The sequence below is a fragment of the Pimephales promelas genome, chromosome 14 (assembly GCF_988280905.1).
Source record: "Pimephales promelas chromosome 14, fPimPro1.hap1.1, whole genome shotgun sequence".
Lineage (NCBI taxonomy): Eukaryota > Metazoa > Chordata > Actinopteri > Cypriniformes > Leuciscidae > Pimephales > Pimephales promelas.
In genome coordinates, this window is record NC_142782.1 from 7856062 (window position 1) to 7873736 (window position 17675).

Here is a 17675-nt window from a genome sequence, read left to right on the forward strand (position 1 = left end):
TTTGTTGCCACCTGTCACCGAGACGGTGACATTTCGGGGTGGGTGAATGTAGCAGGTAGGGTGGTTGAGATAAGAAGTGTAGTGTGAAGCCCCGCCCACTGCCGCTGATTATGAGCAGGTGGCACAAGTGAGGCGTCCCTTTAAATGTGTTGTGAGAAATGGATAGAACATTAGTGTGGCGTGAATTGAAGAATAAGCTTCTTGGAGCATCAGCTGTGCAAACGGGAAAACCTCGGCCTGACGTCTGTGCGTGCGTATGGGAACTGTGTGGATCATTCACTGGTCACAAGTCTACTGAAACTTCGATCGCATTGTAACATCTACTTTTAAGAAAGCTTGCTAAGAAAGATTGCTACATAATAAAGTGAGGGACCAGAGACTTCACATTTCAATGAGCCATGTGTATTATACCATAAATCAGCATTCAGGCAGTAACCATACAAAATATACATGAGGCATTCATTTACAAGACAATAGGGCTAATTCAGCTCTTCCCAATAATGCTTTTGGTAGCCAAGAGTTCAGTCCTTAGAGTCCCACAAGTAACAAGAAACTGTACTTAAGCGCAGAGTGGAAGAGTTCACAATGGTCTGAATCCAAGTGTCCAGGCAGCGGTTGATACTAGGACAAACTGTAGTTCAAGGCACAAACAGCAGATGCCAAAGGTGTGATTGTAGACAATTAATTCCATATTGGTCAAGGGTTTAGTTATAGATGAGTTGCTGCCTCATGCCTGCACGATGAACCCTCTGCATCAAACAAACAAACAAACTGAGTGCCACCATAACACATTTACATCACATTTGCTGACACATCACCTAACATTACACATACAAACAAAGTACAAACTGAACACTTACGTTTGAGCATAAGAACCACAGGTTCCTCAAATCAGGGAAAAACATGACCACACTAGTAGGGAAGCTTCTCCATGTGCTTAACACATCCTTCCTTCCTTACTTCTTCTTCTTTTTGTTTCATGGCCGTTCACTCCTTTGGAGTATTACCGCCACCTACTGTATACCTTACGCACATGATTAATGGATCTGATTAAGAAGGAGGAGAAAAAAAAAAGAAAAAAAAAAAAAAACATCCCATAGTATCAGAGCTCGTGTATCAGCTGACGCTGCGTGTTCAGCTCCTCCAGCTTCTACACTGAGCTCCTCAAACCTCAGGATGATCAGATTCCTTCCTTACTCTACTTCTTCTACCATTTTATGCTACTAGGAACCTTCCTTACTAGAGTACCCCCTAGTGGTAGAACGGAGTATTACACAGTACAGAGAGCTAATAAGACAAATGTAACTGCAAGCTGTTACAGCATAACAGTGAGAGTTATATGGGGGTGCAGCAATCTCCGCCTGGCGTCTGGGCGTGCGTATGGAAATTGTGTGTATCATTCACTGGTCATGAGTCTACTGAAAGTTAGATCGCATAACAGCAATAATTAATTCCTATACGGGGATGCAGCAATAAGCAACGCTGGCGGGGGTGCGCACAGCCGTTAGCAATCCACACCGGTAATCATTGGTGCAGTGCAGACCGTACCAATTTGTCTAGGGGTTCGGGAAAACGAGGATTGTCTTCGTCTGTCCAACTAGTCACTGTTTTTCCTGAGATAATTTGGTTTATTTGCATTCCTGTAAATGTATGTGTGTGTGAAAAAAAAAATCTGCCACCATTGTCACGTGAAGACGGCTATGATATCCAGCTAAGTTGACTGTGTTGTTGTATCTGTTTGTTTGCTATATATTATCATAATAGGCCTCTGGGCAGTGTGCAATATTTCCTGTGGGGACAGGGTTCAGTCTGCAATTTTCACTAGTGTGAAGTGTATTGCAGTGTTGAAGTGCATGTGTGTAGTATCTATTTATTCACTTTATATTTATGTATTATGATACTTTTATTCACTGTGATTATTTATTGTAAATAGTCTATTGCTGCCTACAGGAACATTTGCTGTTCTCGATTGCCAACCAACACATTGTTGCCTTTCGTGTTTAATAAAGTCTATATTTGAATACATCAGTCCCTGTTCTGTTCCTTTATTGGACACAACTGGCCAAATAATATAAAAAGGGGAGTGTGGTTTTGGATTCTTTTTATGTAACCAAATTTCATGCTTTCCTGTATATATATATATATATAATATTAGATATACATACACACACAATTTATTTAAATGGTTTAGGGTTATGCATGTGTTTGTGTAATGTATAGGCATACATAAATTCACATGCATATATATATATATATATATATATATATATATATATATATATATATGGGGGGGGGGTAGGGTTAGTTATTATGTGTGATTGAAACGTGTAGGCGTATAAATTCGTATAAATGTATTGTGTGTGTTTTCTGATGAATGGTTTAGTCTATGATTAGGGTAGGATGAAGGCTGAATGGCTGAATCGGAATTTGTAATCGGATCACGGGAATCAATAGGCCTTATTCAGAGCAGCGCCATGACAGGTATGAAAGTGAGGCTGTGAGGGATAGACTTACCGTGTTTCCAATGGCATCAGCTGTAAAAAGCTGAATAAAGGGGCTAGATTACTTACAATTTTCCACAGCTTACATTGTCGGGAGTTTTTTGTCAACTGACATTTCTTGAAAAGATATTTATCCAGTGTTTCATGAACAGAACAATCCGAAAACACATTAAATAACAGTACAGCCCATTGAAGAGATGCAAGTCTATCCCTCACAGCCTCGCTTTCATTCTCATTAAAAATCAAAGATGGCGCTGCCGTGAATAAGGCGTATAACCTAATAAAGCCCAGTTGTGCTAAAATAAATATCATGAGACGTCCATTATCAGATGAATGACATGGAAAAGTTAAGTTACAGCCGCTAAAGCCAGTGCAACTACCAATGCGAACATGAACACAGGCTTTTCCCTCCAAAAATATAGCCTAAAAACGTATCTAAGTTGACACCCTGCCTCTCAAAATGCAACACTGACATTAACCAAATGCAATAAAAGCTTAAAAAAGTACTTTGGTGTGTGTTTTATTTTATATTTACCGTTTAATAATGCAATCGCTGCTATCTGTCCACTGAAGAACATGACAGCCCGCGTATGTTTTGGAACTATTGGGGCTTCCATGAACCACGTGACAGCCTTGCGGCGACATCAAAGCGTGTCGTAACTCTCTCAATATATGGCTCTGGTTTGGACCATAGCAAATTTGACCATAGACAGTAAAAGAGGTTTGGACATGGGTTTGAATCTGGTGAACAGGGATCGATGTTATCTACGCTCGGCTGATGTTGAACAGGGAGCGATGTTGTCTGCGCTCGGCTACTGCGGTCTGACTTGGCTGAGTCTACAGAAGCACTGACGTGTTCACAGAGAAGCAGCGCGACGCGCGGATCGGCAGCCGAGAGTGACACAGCGGCACAACCGGGTAAGAGAAACAGATTTCCTGTCATCTCACTCCTGTTATAAACCTCTGACAGGTGATCCGACTCCACGAATAAGATAACTGTCCGCCTGATTTTATTTTCACTCAAGTGGCATGACAATTGTAAAATTAGATTTTCTATAAGAATCAGTAAAAGGCAGTGCTAGCAAAGTTTACCACTCGCCTGCGTTCGGATTTCCCCGGAAGTGAGTTGTCCACTTTTATGCGTGTCTGCTGGTCTTTGTAGTTAATTCTCGATACCTTCCAAAGGTAGTTTCAATTACAAAGTCGAAACCGAAAACTACAACCCGTGCGTTTCCGCCTTGTTGTGCAGTAGAATGGGAAGTGTAGTTTATAAGTCGCCGTCCATCTTTTGCGTCAAACGCAGAAGATCTATTTTAGAAACTACACTAACCAGCATGCTTTACGTCTTAAAGGAATCAGCTATGGCTAACAAACCGATGCTAAATAGCAAATTAGCGTTCAAGGTCTGACCACTAGCCTTCTAGTTAGGTGGTTACATTAACAGTGAGTTTATGAAATAAACATTGAGGTAAGTATCTGTCGCACTGGTTAGCTGATGACAACAGACAGAGAACAAATCTGTAACGTTACCGGAACTCTAGCTAGTGTTCATTTGCATGCACTGTCCTGTTAGGTTCAGATGTCAGGAAATATGCTAGACGTATCTGGATCAAGAATCGCAGGTTCTGCTCTGGCATAGTTTATTTAGCAAATAAATACACATGTTAGTATTCACTACAATGAGGCATTCGATTCCACTGTAGCCGACAGCAGTGACTAAAAGATGAGGGAATTAGCTGCTTTTACCTTTAGCATAGACACCAAACCATTCATTTTATGCGCCGTTATACTAAAGGTGATCTTGATTTAGGTTGATTATTTTCCTCGAAGAACCTCTTGTTCATTGACGTGGTGTTTTTTGGACTTTGCCTCAGATTACATCTGTAGGTTATCATCATCACTCGGAGGCTTCCCCTGTTTTACGACCAGGAAATCAATTCCTTTAAACGCGCTCGTGAGTGAATCGTATATTATTATTGACTGAAACGGGGAAATGCACTGATCTGCAAGATAGATGATTTAGTCAACAGTAATTTAGATTTTAAAACCTACGAACTTTAACGTAATACAACACCACCCATATCCTCGCCTGTGAAATGTCATTCAGCCAGTACAGAGTAAATCAGGTGATCCAGAGAAAGAAAAAAAAAAGATATCAAAAGATTCCTATTGGGATTTCTGGAAGGCGGGTATTATAATACAGTATATTAATGAACATTGTCAAAGCTTTACATATCTTTATTTGAAAGTGTTTGAACAGTGTTTTTCATGCTTGTTCAATGAACCGTAAACAATTATTGCACATGTACTTGTTAGTTAGTTAGTTAGTTAGTTCACTTCAGAATTAAAATTTGCTGATAATTTATTCACCCCAGCCCATGTCACTCAAGATATTCATGTTTATATTTCTTATATTATATTTCTCCATAAAGTGGACTTTTGAAGGCCCAAATTACAATTTCAGTGCGGCTTCAGAGGGCTCTACATGACCCCAGCCAAGGAGTAAGGGTCTTATCTAGCGAAAATTTGTATATAAACATTATATATATATACACACACATATATATATAAATAACAGAACAATAAACTGCACTATCCGTAATTTAAGATGTCTAAGACAGTGTTGCAGGGAGACAGGAAGAACAGCTGACTGTCCTCACGGTGCCAAACAAAAAAATAAATAAATACAAAAGAGTAACAAAAAAAAAAAAAATCTAACTTTTTTATTTTACTTTTATAGGGTTTACTTCCTTTTTTCATATTATTTCTCAGTTGTTTTATCTTTTTATGTGAATCTTTTTGAAAATTCAGAAGAGATATAGTAAACCATACACAATGCAATAGGGCTGTAAAAAAAATTAGATAAGTATAAAATATCCTAAATGAATGTCAGATTTTCCACTAGGATCATTTTTTGGTTGGGTTTTATATGGTCTCTCAATTGGATTTATAGGAATCTATAATAAAAGAAGGGATTGCTTTAAAAAAGCTATTTTAGGACTTTTTAATCAGGGGAAATTAGAAAATAATAATGATAAAACAAAATGAGAACTTTTCACATCGCATTTTTATTAGGTTAAATTAAGGCTCAATTTAGTCACTCTAAATTTGCTTAAACTTAGAAATGAGTGCATCAGATTGTAATTCTCCATATTGTGTTGTTTCTGGGTCGTTTACTTTCGATGCAAAAATAATCCTTTTTTTGTCACTGTACCCTCATTATGTTACCCCTCATTCACAGACAGAATGCCAGAAGGAGACAGTGCTGGTGAATCCATCCATGGGAAACCATCAGCGATCGGAAACTTCTTTAAACGGCTCGGGCAGGTGAGGCTCTTGGAAATGCCACTATCTAACTATTTAAGCAATTTTAAGATTGTAACAGTGTTAGGTGTGGGCGATATGACCAAGATCTTATATCACGATTTTATTTCATGATAACGATATTGATCACGATTTTTGCATTTAAAATAGTTTTTACATAACAAAAAATGTAACTATCGATAATTTTCACCAAAGAAATGAATTGAAAGATAACAAAATAATAAAATAACAAAATAATAAAAAACAACGTTAGGAGAATAGTTGCAATGTTGTTTATTGGATTTGGATAGTGTGCAAACTTTTCCTATGACATGCTATGCTTATTACAGGTTATCAACATTATAAATTAAATATCATTGCTGCTTTTTGCAGAGCACATTTTGTTTGTAAAGAAGAAAATAACTACGTTTTCATCAGTTATTTATTTACGGGTCGGGTCGCTACATTTCTTACAGATTCATGCTTATTTAAAAGCAAATACTGACAGATAGTCTACTGTATGATTTACATTTGTTTGAATGCAATGCATTAGTGAGAAATCGATTGCGTTGGTGAATGTTACCTGTTTAAAATGTGTTTCACCCGATCCAGCCCGATCTCATGAAAGTGTGTAGGCTATCTATAACACATATTTTATTTCTCGTGTGCATAGCCTACGATACGCACTTGGCAAGAACGCACTTCACACCCATCCTAACCAAGGGATTTAGTGTGCTTCATTTGCACACAAAAACATTTTTTTTGGCATATAATTGGCACGAGAAATAAATAGATTCGCACATTCATGAGTCCGTGGTGCCCGATCATATTCAGTACAGGCTTGATAACTATAACCTCCCGCAGCCATTCATGTCCATCGGCGTCATCATAACCTTCACATTTTTTTATGATTTGAGTGATCCATCTGTATCATGCTAGCGTAATGTGTTTAACACGTGGATCCTTACAAAAGATGCAGTTCTAGGAGCCGTTGGCATGAATTGTCCTCGTGATGGAGCGGTAGTGGAGCGCGCTCGGAGCGAGTGAAAACCACGACGCTCCTACTTTTAAAAAATCCGCTCCGCGCTCCATTCAAAATCATGCCGCTCCGCTCCCACTCCACTGCGCTCACATACTCTGGCTGCGTAACACGAGAATGAACCTCATTGGTTCTTAAGGAAGTTCAAACGGGCTGCATTACACGAGAATGAACCTCATTTGTCCTTGAGGAAGTTCAAACGGGCTGCGTAACATGAGAATGAACCTCATTGGTTCTTGTGGAAGTTCAAACGTGCTGCGTAACACGAAAATGAACCTCATTGGTTCTTGAGGAAGCTCAAACGTGCTGCGTAAAAAGAGAATGAACCTTGTTGGTTCTTGTGGAAGCTCAAACGTGCTCCGTAACACGAATGAACCTCATTGGTTCTTAAGGAAGTTCAAATGTGCTGCGTAACACGAAAATTAACCTCATTGGTTCTTTAGCAAGTTCAAACGTGCTGCATAACACAAGAATTAACATCATGGGTTCTAAAGGAAGTTCAAACGGGCTGCGTAACACGAGAATGAACCTCATTGGTTCTTAAGAAAGTGCAAACGGGCTGCGTAACACGAGAATGAACCTCATTGGTTCTTGAGGAAGTTCAAACGTGCTGCATAACACGAGAATGAACCTCGTTGGTTCTTGTAGAAGCTCAAACGTGCTGCGTAACACGAGAATGAACCTCATTGGTTCTTGAGGAAGCTCAAAGGTGCTGCGTAACACGAGAATGAACCTCATTGGTTCTTGAGGAAGTTCAAACGTGCTGCATAACACAAGAATTAACCTCATTGGTTCTTGTGGAAGCTGAAACGTGCTGCGTAACACAAGAATGAACCTCATTGGTTCTTGTGGAAGCTCAAACGTGCTGCGTAAAACGAAAATGAACCTCACTGGTTCTTGAGGAAGCTCAAACGTGCTGCGTAACACGAAAATGAACCTCATTGGTTTTTAAGGAAGTTCAAATGTGCTGCGTAACACAAAAATGAACCTCGTTGGTTCTTGTGGAAGCTGAAACGTGCTGCGTAACACAAGAATGAACCTCATTGGTTCTTAAGGAAGTTCAAACGTGTTGCGTAACACGAGAATTAACCTCATTGATTCTTAAGGAAGTTCAAACGTGCTGCATAACACGAGAATGAACCTCGTTGGTTCTTAAGGAAGTTACAACGTGCTGCATAACACGAGAATGAACCTCGTTGGTTCTTAAGGAAGTTCAACCGTGCTGCATAACACGAGAATGAACCTCGTTGGTTCTTGTGGAAGCTCAAACGTGCTGCGTAAAACTAAAATGAACCTCACTGGTTCTTGAGGAAGCTCAAACGTGCTCCATAACACGAACGAACCTCATTGGTTTTTAAGGAAGTTCAAATGTGCTGCGTAACACGAAAATGAACCTCGTTGGTTCTTGTGGAAGCTGAAACGTGCTGCGTAACACAAGAACGAACCTCATTGGTTCTTAAGGAAGTTCAAACGTGTTGCGTAACAGGAGAATTAACCTCATTGGTTCTTGATGAAGCTTAAACGTGCTGCGTAACACGAGAATGAACCTCTTTGGTTCTTGAGGAAGCTCAAGCGTGCTGCGTAACACAAGAATGAAACTCATTGGTTCTTGTGGAAGCTCAAACGTGCTGCGTAACATGAGAATGAACCTCATTGGTTCTTGAGGAAGCTCAAGTGTGCTGCGTAACACAAGAATGAAACTCATTGGTTCTTGTGGAAGCTCAAACGTGCTGCGTAACACGAGAATGAAACTTATTGTTTCTTGTGGAAGCTCAAACGTGCTGCGTAACACGAGAATGAAACTCATTGGTTCTTGTTGAAGTACAAACGTGCTGCATAACACGAGAATGAAACTCATTGGTTCTTGAGGAAGTTCAAACGTACCACGTAACATGAGAATGAACCTCATTGGTTCTTGTGGAAGCTCAAACGTGCTGCGTAACACGAAAATGAACATCATTGGTTCTTGAGGAAGCTCAAACGTGCTGCATAACATGAGAATGAACCTCATTGGTTCTTGAGGAAGTTTAAACGTGCTGCATAACACGAGAATGAACCTCATTGGTTCTTGAGGAAGTTCAAACGTGCCGCTTAACATGAAAATGAACCTCATTGGTTCTTGTGGAAGCTCAAACGTGCTGCATAACACGAAAATGAACATCATTGGTTCTTGAGGAAGCTCAAACGTGCTGCATAACATGAGAATGAACCTCATTGGTTCTTGAGGAAGTTTAAACGTGCTGCATAACACGAGAATGAACCTCATTGGTTCTTGAGGAAGTTCAAACGTGCCGCTTAACATGAAAATGAACCTCATTGGTTCTTGTGGAAGCTCAAACGTGCTGCGTAACACGAGATTGATCCACATTGGTTCTTGTTGAAGTTCAAACGTGCTGCGTAACACGAGAATGATCCACATTGGTTCTTGTTGAAGTTCAAACGTGCTGCGTAACACGAGAATGAACCTCATTGGTTCTTGAGGAAGTTCAAACGTGCTGCGTAACACGAGAATGAACCTCATTGGTTCTTGTGGAAGCTGAAACTTGCTGCGTAACACGAGAATGAACCTCATTGGTTCTTGTGGAAGCTCAAACGTGCTGCGTAACACGGAAATGAACTTCAGTTGGTTCTTGTGGAAGCTCAAACTTGCTGCGTAACACGAGAATGAACCTCATTGGTTCTTGTGGAAGCTCAAACGTGCTGCGTAACACGGAAATGAACTTCAGTTGGTTCTTGTGGAAGCTCAAACTTGCTGCGTAACACAAGAATGAAACTCATTGTTTCTTGTGGAAGCTCAAACGTGCTGCGTAACACGAGAATGAACCTCATTGGTTCTTGAGGAAGCTTAAACGTGCTGCGTAACACAAGAATGAAACTCATTGTTTCTTGTGGAAGCTCAAACGTGCTGCGTAACATGAGTATGATCCACATTGGTTCTTGAGGAAGCTTAAACGTGCTGCGTAACACGAGAATGAACCTCATTGGTTCTTGAGGAAGCTTAAACGTGCTGCGTAACACAAGAATGAAACTCATTGGTTCTTGTGGAAGCTCAAACGTGCTGCATAACATGAGAATGAACCTTGTTGGTTGTTGTGGAAGCTTAAACGTGCTGCGTAACACGAGAATGAACCTCATTGGTTCTTGAGGAAGCTTAAACGTGCTGCGTAACACAAGAATGAAACTCATTGGTTCTTGTGGAAGCTCAAACGTGCTGCATAACACGAGAATGAACCTTGTTGGTTGTTGTGGAAGCTCAAACGTGTTGCGTAACATGAGAATGAACCTCATTGGTTCTTGAGGAAGTTCAAACGTGCTGCGTAACACGAAAATTAATATCATTGGTTCTTGAGGAAGCACAAACGTGCTGCATAACATGAGAATGAACCTCATTGGTTCTTGAGGAAGTTCAAACGTGCTGCATAACACGACAATGAACCTCATTGGTTCTTGAGGAAGTTCAAACGTGCTGCGTAACACAAAAATGAACCTCATTGGTTCTTTAGCAAGTTCAAACGTGCTGCATAACACGAGAATGAACCTCGTTGGTTCTTGTAGAAGCTCAAACATGCTGCGTAACACGAGAATGATCCACATTGGTTCTTGGTGAAGTTCAAACGTGCTGCGTAACACGAGAATGAACCTCATTGGTTCTTGAGGAAGTTCAAACGTGCTGCGTAACACGAGAATGAACCTCATTGGTTCTTGTGGAAGCTGAAACTTGCTGCGTAACACGAGAATGAACCTCATTGGTTCTTGTGGAAGCTCAAACGTGCTGCGTAACACGGAAATGAACTTCAGTTGGTTCTTGTGGAAGCTCAAACTTGCTGCGTAACACGAGAATGAAACTCATTGTTTCTTGTGGAAGCTCAAACGTGCTGCGTAACACGAGAATGAACCTCATTGGTTCTTGAGGAAGCTTAAACGTGCTGCGTAACACAAGAATGAAACTCATTGTTTCTTGTGGAAGCTCAAACGTGCTGCGTAACATGAGTATGATCCACATTGGTTCTTGAGGAAGCTTAAACGTGCTGCGTAACACGAGAATGAACCTCATTGGTTCTTGAGGAAGCTTAAACGTGCTGCGTAACACAAGAATGAAACTCATTGGTTCTTGTGGAAGCTCAAACGTGCTGCATAACACGAGAATGAACCTTGTTGGTTGTTGTGGAAGCTGAAACGTGTTGCGTAACATGAGAATGAACCTCATTGGTTCTTGAGGAAGTTCAAATGTGCTGCATAACACGAGAATGAACCTCATTGGTTCTTGAGGAAGTTCAAACGTGCTGCGTAACACAAAAATGAACCTCATTGGTTCTTTAGCAAGTTCAAACGTGCTGCATAACACGAGAATGAACCTCGTTGGTTCTTGTAGAAGCTCAAACATGCTGCGTAACACGAGAATGATCCACATTGGTTCTTGGTGAAGTTCAAACGTGCTGCGTAACACGATAATGATCCTCATTGGTTCTTGTGTAAGCTGAAACCTGCTGCATAACATGAGAATGATCCTCATTGGTTCTTGAGGAAATTCAAACGTGATGCGTAACATGAAAATGAACCTCATCGGTTCTTGTGGAAGCTCAAACATGCTGCGTAACACCCGATAATGAACCTCATTGGTTCTTGTCAACTCAAACGTGCTGCGTAACAAGAATGAACTGATTAAAAAAACTAGAAGCTAACCATGCATTACAGCAGCGTCACATGAGTGTAACTGCAATTGAGTCAATAGTCCAGAATCATCTCAACCTGTTAATCATGTCTACTGGTATATCGTCCACCCATAGTGAGTGTTGTTGGATAATGAGAACTACTTTTTCTCTTTTAAATGCAGATTTATCAGTCATGGTTGGACAAGTCAACACCGTTCTCAGCATTCCGATGGGCAGCTACTCTTCTTCTAACAGCCATATATATGATCAGAGTATATATTCTACAGGTATAAACAACGCCATCTGTTTAGGAATGTTTGCAAAATACTTCAATTTTATCTATTTCATTTATGTTTTGACAATGAGGGAAGAGTTATTATGCAATTGTAGACTTATCATAATGTTCTTGTTGTGTAATTGCGTCTTGCAGGTCTACAAATTTGATATGAGTAACTGTTGCATTTTTCATCACAAAACAATCAAATGCACTGAATCATTTGTCTTTTATTAGGGCTGGTACATAGTCACATATGCTCTCGGGATCTACCACCTTAACCTCTTCATTGCTTTCCTCTCACCAAAAGTGGATCCGTCATTGCTTGATGATCCAGGTAAGACATGCTTTTCAAATGATCTTCTTATCATCAGTGATGTTTGCTTCGCTGAGGTGAATTTTTTTTTTTATTATTATTTTTTTTTTTAATCAATATCTCCCTTCACTAGATGAGGGTCCAGCACTACCCACAAAACAGAATGAAGAGTTCCGGCCATTCATTAGGAGGTTGCCAGAGTTCAAATTCTGGTGAGTTGTCGCATTTCAAGAGCCCATGGAATGGCTTGATGAGTGCCGTTTTCTCCAGAGAATATTTTTTGTCTTGATCCAGTGACATACAGAAATGACCAGAAATAAAGCCCAATTATTTCCACTAGCAGAATCCAGTGATAAAAATGTAATTGTGTATAATACGTAATGTCACAAAATTAGTATGAATAAAAAGTAAGGCTGTACATGTTATCATTTTTAAAGCTACTTAAGAAATTTAATTATGAATGCATAATTCATTCAATTCGTGTTAGTACTGATCATGTGAAGATTTTGCAGCGCTGTGCCACTGCTGAATACATTGTAGGGGAAACACTGACAAGAGTATGCAAGCAAGAGTTTGTTAGTTGACAGCAACACACAGATCTAGGCAAACAATGACACTCAGAACTGTCCTGTTACTAAAGCTAGCATTACAACAACGGCATATTTTGGTTCTGTGAAACAGCAAAAGCATGTTACTCGCATGAAGCAGAAACGACAAAACCTCAGCATCCGATTTCAGGCCTTCCTGCTTTGGTCACCAGGGGTCACTCGTTTAAAATAATAACAAAAGACGTACTTTGATGACGTCGGGAAAGAGCGTGGGCTCACGGGAGTTGCTGTCGCTGTCAATGACAACCAGCTCAGCTCATGACATGACATCATCGTTTCACAAAATATACGGATATACGGCATCTCTCTGTAGATTTAGCTTGTCAAGAAGCTTTAAATGCAACGCCAATGTTTACCTGTGTCATGCTTCTCCTGTCCCAAACCCTTCTCGGGTTATATTTTTCACCCGTACGTTTGAGCTTTAGCTAATGAGCTGGCTGTAGCAGCAGAACGTGCAGGCAAAGCGTAATCGTGGTCCATAACAACAATACAGACGAATATAAATATTTATATTATGCTCCTTCAATGAATGACCTATTTTAGAACATTTTTCATATATAGGGCGCACCGGATTATAAAGCTCATAAGATACTGCAGTCAAACGTTTGACTGGGTTTGCGTTATGCATCCACTATGTGCTAAAGGCTAAAGAGAATGTAGTGAGTGCGCGGCGCCGAAGGTGAGGCGTTTATTTAGTAAACATGAGCGCGCTGAAGCGGGCACGTACATTCGCAGCCTGACTCATAATGAGTATTCAATGTGCGCGGCTCGCTAACAGCAACAGTTGGCTGTTTTGAATGAGACGACACGGTTACTGTGAACGGGGAGCGCTTTATGCGTGAGCAGCACCGGGGACAGTGTGTCTGTTAAGAGTGAGCGCTCGTGAGCGGGCACGTGATTTACACACATAAAAATACGTACTACTTTTTTTTCTTCGTCATTTTCTTTGCTTTATTGGCGGTAGTCCAGTGTTCCCCTTTGTGTTTGGCGGTTTCGTCTGGTTCCGCAAGGAAGTTAGAGAAAATAGAGGAGTCAAAGGTTATATGACGCCATACACGGGCGACGAAACGGAAATAAAGAAACGTCCCGTGTCTTCGAATTAAACTATAAGTTTCTCCGTATTTGAAAGTTGGTGGAAACTGTCGGGATAATGTAAGTACACATCTAATAGAAATATATAACATAGATACAGTTATTTTTGCTATTTTTAAAGCAGAAAAATTACATATTGTGGCTTTAAATGCATTTTGTTGTATATTTGGATTGTTTATAAGTACAGAAAAGATGAAATTATTCTCTTCAGGTGCTTCATTTATATCTTTATATTCTGTTTTGGTCATATTTTTCAACCGGTTCAGATTTTTCTGTTTTCTATGACGTTTTTTTAACTACAGCGTCACGTATTTGCAGTGGAACTGCCAAATAAAGACATTGACTACTGGTCCAAAACTTCGAGCAATCCGCCATTATTATTTCTCGCTCCGATTTTGTAGTCCGAGCTCAATGATGCAGAAGTTACGAGAGGGCAAGTAAAAATGTTCGGTTTTTGGATGTACGTTAGTGACCTGAAGCACTTCAAGGATTCCCACTTCAACAACCTCCGCCAGTAACGTTATACAGAAGGGTTTGCCTATTGACTTCGTCTGAATGAGAGGTAACGTTAAATTCCTTCTATCTTTGGAGACGACGAACAGAGCATAAGCTGTAAATATCGTTAATAAAAAAAAAAGTACTTTACTTTCTTAAAACACATGGTGGTCATGGTTTAGCAGTACCTTTGTCTTTCTTTGTTTTTGTTTTGAAGTAACGTTAGCTACACGTCTGCAGTATTATTGTTCTTGAGTTTCATCAATGGTCATTTAGCTGCTTTTCTGATGCTTTTCTAAATGTATCATATTATCAATACAGATTGTTTGTGGTAAGATTAGACCGTAGTCATTTATCTTGTCAGTGTGCTTGTTTTAACAAGAGAAATAGTCGACTTTCACTAATAACACAACAGTTAACTCGCATACCAATACATGAAGAGGTTGTTCTGCAGGTTCGTCGTCGTCTTTATCAACTCGCTCGCTCTGGCTCGAATATGTAAGGCTTGATGGACAAGTCTTCTGTTGTTGACATTTTATTAACGTGTGAATAAAAATGTTCTTTGAAGGTATCGTATATAATCGTATATCTCTAATCAAACTACAATAATGGCCGAACGTGGGGAGTTGAACTGACCGTGAACTCATCGACCTGGAGAGTGGGCGGGGTATGACGCATCTCCTTTTTATTTAAAGGGGACGCATTGAAACGGGTCGCTCAAAGAAGCACATCAGAAAAGGGGCTTGTGGAGCTATAATAATGAGGAATTCAGACCCAAGCATTGCAGTTATGTTTTATATTTATTTTTACATTATTTAATTTCTTCCATGTAAAGCACTTTGAATTGCCACTGTGTATGAAATGTGCTATATAAATAAACTTGCCTTGCCTTGCCTTGCCTTATATAGACCACAACGGTATGATTTATATGTAAAAATGAATGATTTAAAAGCATGATATGTACCCTTTAAATATATCAGCACTTACTGCACCTTTAAATCTCATGAGCATCTGTGCTGGGATAGGTTTTGCTTCCAACACAAATCGGCAAAACAGGAGAACAATACCAAACGTCTGCAGATTTATTGTGATTTGCTAATATATCAGTTGTCCACCATATATTGTTCAATTTTATTGTTTTCAATGTTAGAATAAGTTCACAGTAAAGTTGTTTTTTTGCATATTTGATTAATTTATTATTATATTCCATTCAAGTGATTCAGTTTAGTTTTTTTTTTTTTTTTTTTTTTTTGGTTGACGTTTCAGGCATTCAGCGACAAAGGGCATCGTCATCGCTATGATTTGCACATTCTTCGACGCCTTTGACGTTCCGGTGTTCTGGCCCATCCTCGTAATGTATTTCATCATGCTGTTCTGCATCACCATGAAGCGGCAGATCAAGGTTCGTCAACAGAAGCTTTTCTTTTGAGAGATTTCTGGTTCATATAGCTGAGCTGTTAAAAGCAGTGTTCTCTAAAATTAGAGTTTCAGTGATGTAATCTACTAAACTGTTGTTAACTTGAGGTTTTGACTCTGTTTGTGTTTCCTCTACAGCACATGATCAAGTATAGATACCTGCCCTTCACACATGGGAAGAGGACTTACAGAGGCAAGGAAGAGACTGCGAAAACCTTTGCTAGTTAAAATTCCCCTTCCTGAAATTAAAGTTATTGATGAAGAATGGTGCGTAACGGGGGTTGAGGTTTTTTTTCTTTTCTTTTTTTCTCTTTTGCTTTTTCTGAGTAAGAAAAAGCCAAGCCTGTTGAAACTTTTGATCGACATTGAAACTGTAACGATGCCTTTAAGCGTTTGGGCCTTTGAGAAATGCTGTTGAGAGCTTCTACACTGGCAAATTTTAATATATTTGGACAACTAAGTATGAGATTTGACAGATTTTTTGCTCAGTGGTCCCCATTCTTCGTCATACATAGAGGATTTGATACTCCTTTCCGGTTTGTTTTTAAAAAGGAAAATCTAATTTCATCACCATTCACTCGTCCTCATGTCATTTCAAACCCGTATAACTTTTTCTCAATGGAACATAAAACGAAAGATTTTACAGAATGTCCCTGCTGTTCTTTTACATGCTCCTTATTTTATGGAAAATGGCAGCATAGATTCTGCAGTGTGTGTTTAACTGATGAAAATAGTCATGATGAGAAACGAGTTTTGGTTGAACTATTCCTGATTATTTACAAACCTGGTAAATATATAATATAAAATAGTGGGAAGTTTAATATTCGAACCCTGGTACATTTGATGTCTTTCATAGATAATAACATTGGATTCAGACTAATGCAAGAAGCTTCCATGAAGAGAGAGGAGACATTATTGATCATAGGAACTTAGTGGAGTTCCATCTTGCCACATGTTAATATTTGCCTTTTATGAACCTTTATAAATCTATTAATGTGCTGTAGCATTGTATTTAATTTTTGTAGATAGTTGTCCATCTTATTCACATGCAGTCGTGCTGTTTGTAAGTTATTCTTCAGTAGGTAAACCGTTTCAAACCCCCTCACTTTGTACGTCAGGATTTTTAAAGCAAACGTGCATTCCATTAAAATGTTGATACAAAAATACTGGCTGTATGTTTTTATCGTTCAAGCATTCCCAATTAAAACTGTCTCTCTTTTTTCTTTTACAGAGGAAACATAAAGTTGAGTGCTTTAACTATTACAAATGGATGGCGAGGGTTGAAGGTTGTAATTTGTTTTTTTTTTTCTTTTCTTTTCTGTTTTTTTTTTTTTTTTTTTGAGCTGGGCCATGACTAGTATATATTTTATATTTTTTGGGCAATTGTAGAGAACTTCAATAACTTCAATAAGCATTTGAGATGAGGATACATTTTTCCTATTAGATTGCAGGGTTTTTTTTTTGGAGGGGAGATATATATATAAAAAAATGTATAATGTATAATTTTTTTAATGGTTAGCATGTTTTTTTTTTTTTTTTTTGTTTGTTTTTTTTTTTTGAAAATGCCATTTTTAATGTATTAAATTAATCTTCATCAAAACAAAATAATAGCTTTGTTAATTCCTGATTAAAGACATTGCATGTTTTAGGTTTTCTTGTGCTGCTGGTTAAGAGAAAACAAGATGATTTTAATAACCAAGTGTACATTTTTCACTTCAAATGCTATTAAAAGGCTGTGTCCCTTCACTGCTTATTACTTTTTTGTTTTTATTGTTATATATATATATATATATATATATATGTATGTATGTATGTATGTGTGTGTGTGTGTGTATACGTATATATATATATATATATATATATATATATATGTGTGTGTGTGTGTGTGTGTGTATATATATACAGTATATATATATATATATATATATATATATATATATATATATGTGTGTGTGTGTGTGTGTGTTTGTGTAAATTTA

At 38.8% G+C, this 17675-nt stretch overlaps 1 protein-coding gene and 1 long non-coding RNA gene across 5 annotated transcripts; one reads left to right on the plus strand and one right to left on the minus strand.

The window, feature by feature from the left end:
* Window positions 1–380: 380 nt before the first annotated feature.
* Window positions 381–1079, minus strand: LOC148973646 (uncharacterized). Its single transcript, XR_016146418.1, has 2 exons — window positions 861–1079; window positions 381–749 (listed from the first exon to the last, which is right to left on the minus strand). It is a non-coding gene; the product is annotated as an uncharacterized LOC148973646 (long non-coding RNA).
* Window positions 1080–3263: 2184 nt separating this feature from the next.
* Window positions 3264–17442, plus strand: rer1 (retention in endoplasmic reticulum sorting receptor 1). 4 transcript variants are annotated; one of them, XM_039669801.2, is made up of 8 exons: window positions 3264–3419; window positions 5743–5828; window positions 11678–11782; window positions 12007–12106; window positions 12219–12297; window positions 15547–15682; window positions 15835–15963; window positions 16928–17442. In XM_039669801.2, exons 2-7 carry the CDS (start codon window positions 5748–5750, stop codon window positions 15922–15924), a joined length of 591 nt encoding a protein of 196 aa, XP_039525735.1. In that variant the 5' UTR covers window positions 3264–3419; window positions 5743–5747; the 3' UTR covers window positions 15925–15963; window positions 16928–17442. The 4 variants fall into 4 exon arrangements, with proteins under 4 accessions (XP_039525735.1, XP_039525737.1, XP_039525734.1 ...); XM_039669803.2 differs by having other exon boundaries at window positions 15835–15889; XM_039669800.2 differs by having other exon boundaries at window positions 15835–17442.
* The last annotated feature ends 233 nt before the right edge of the window (window positions 17443–17675 follow it).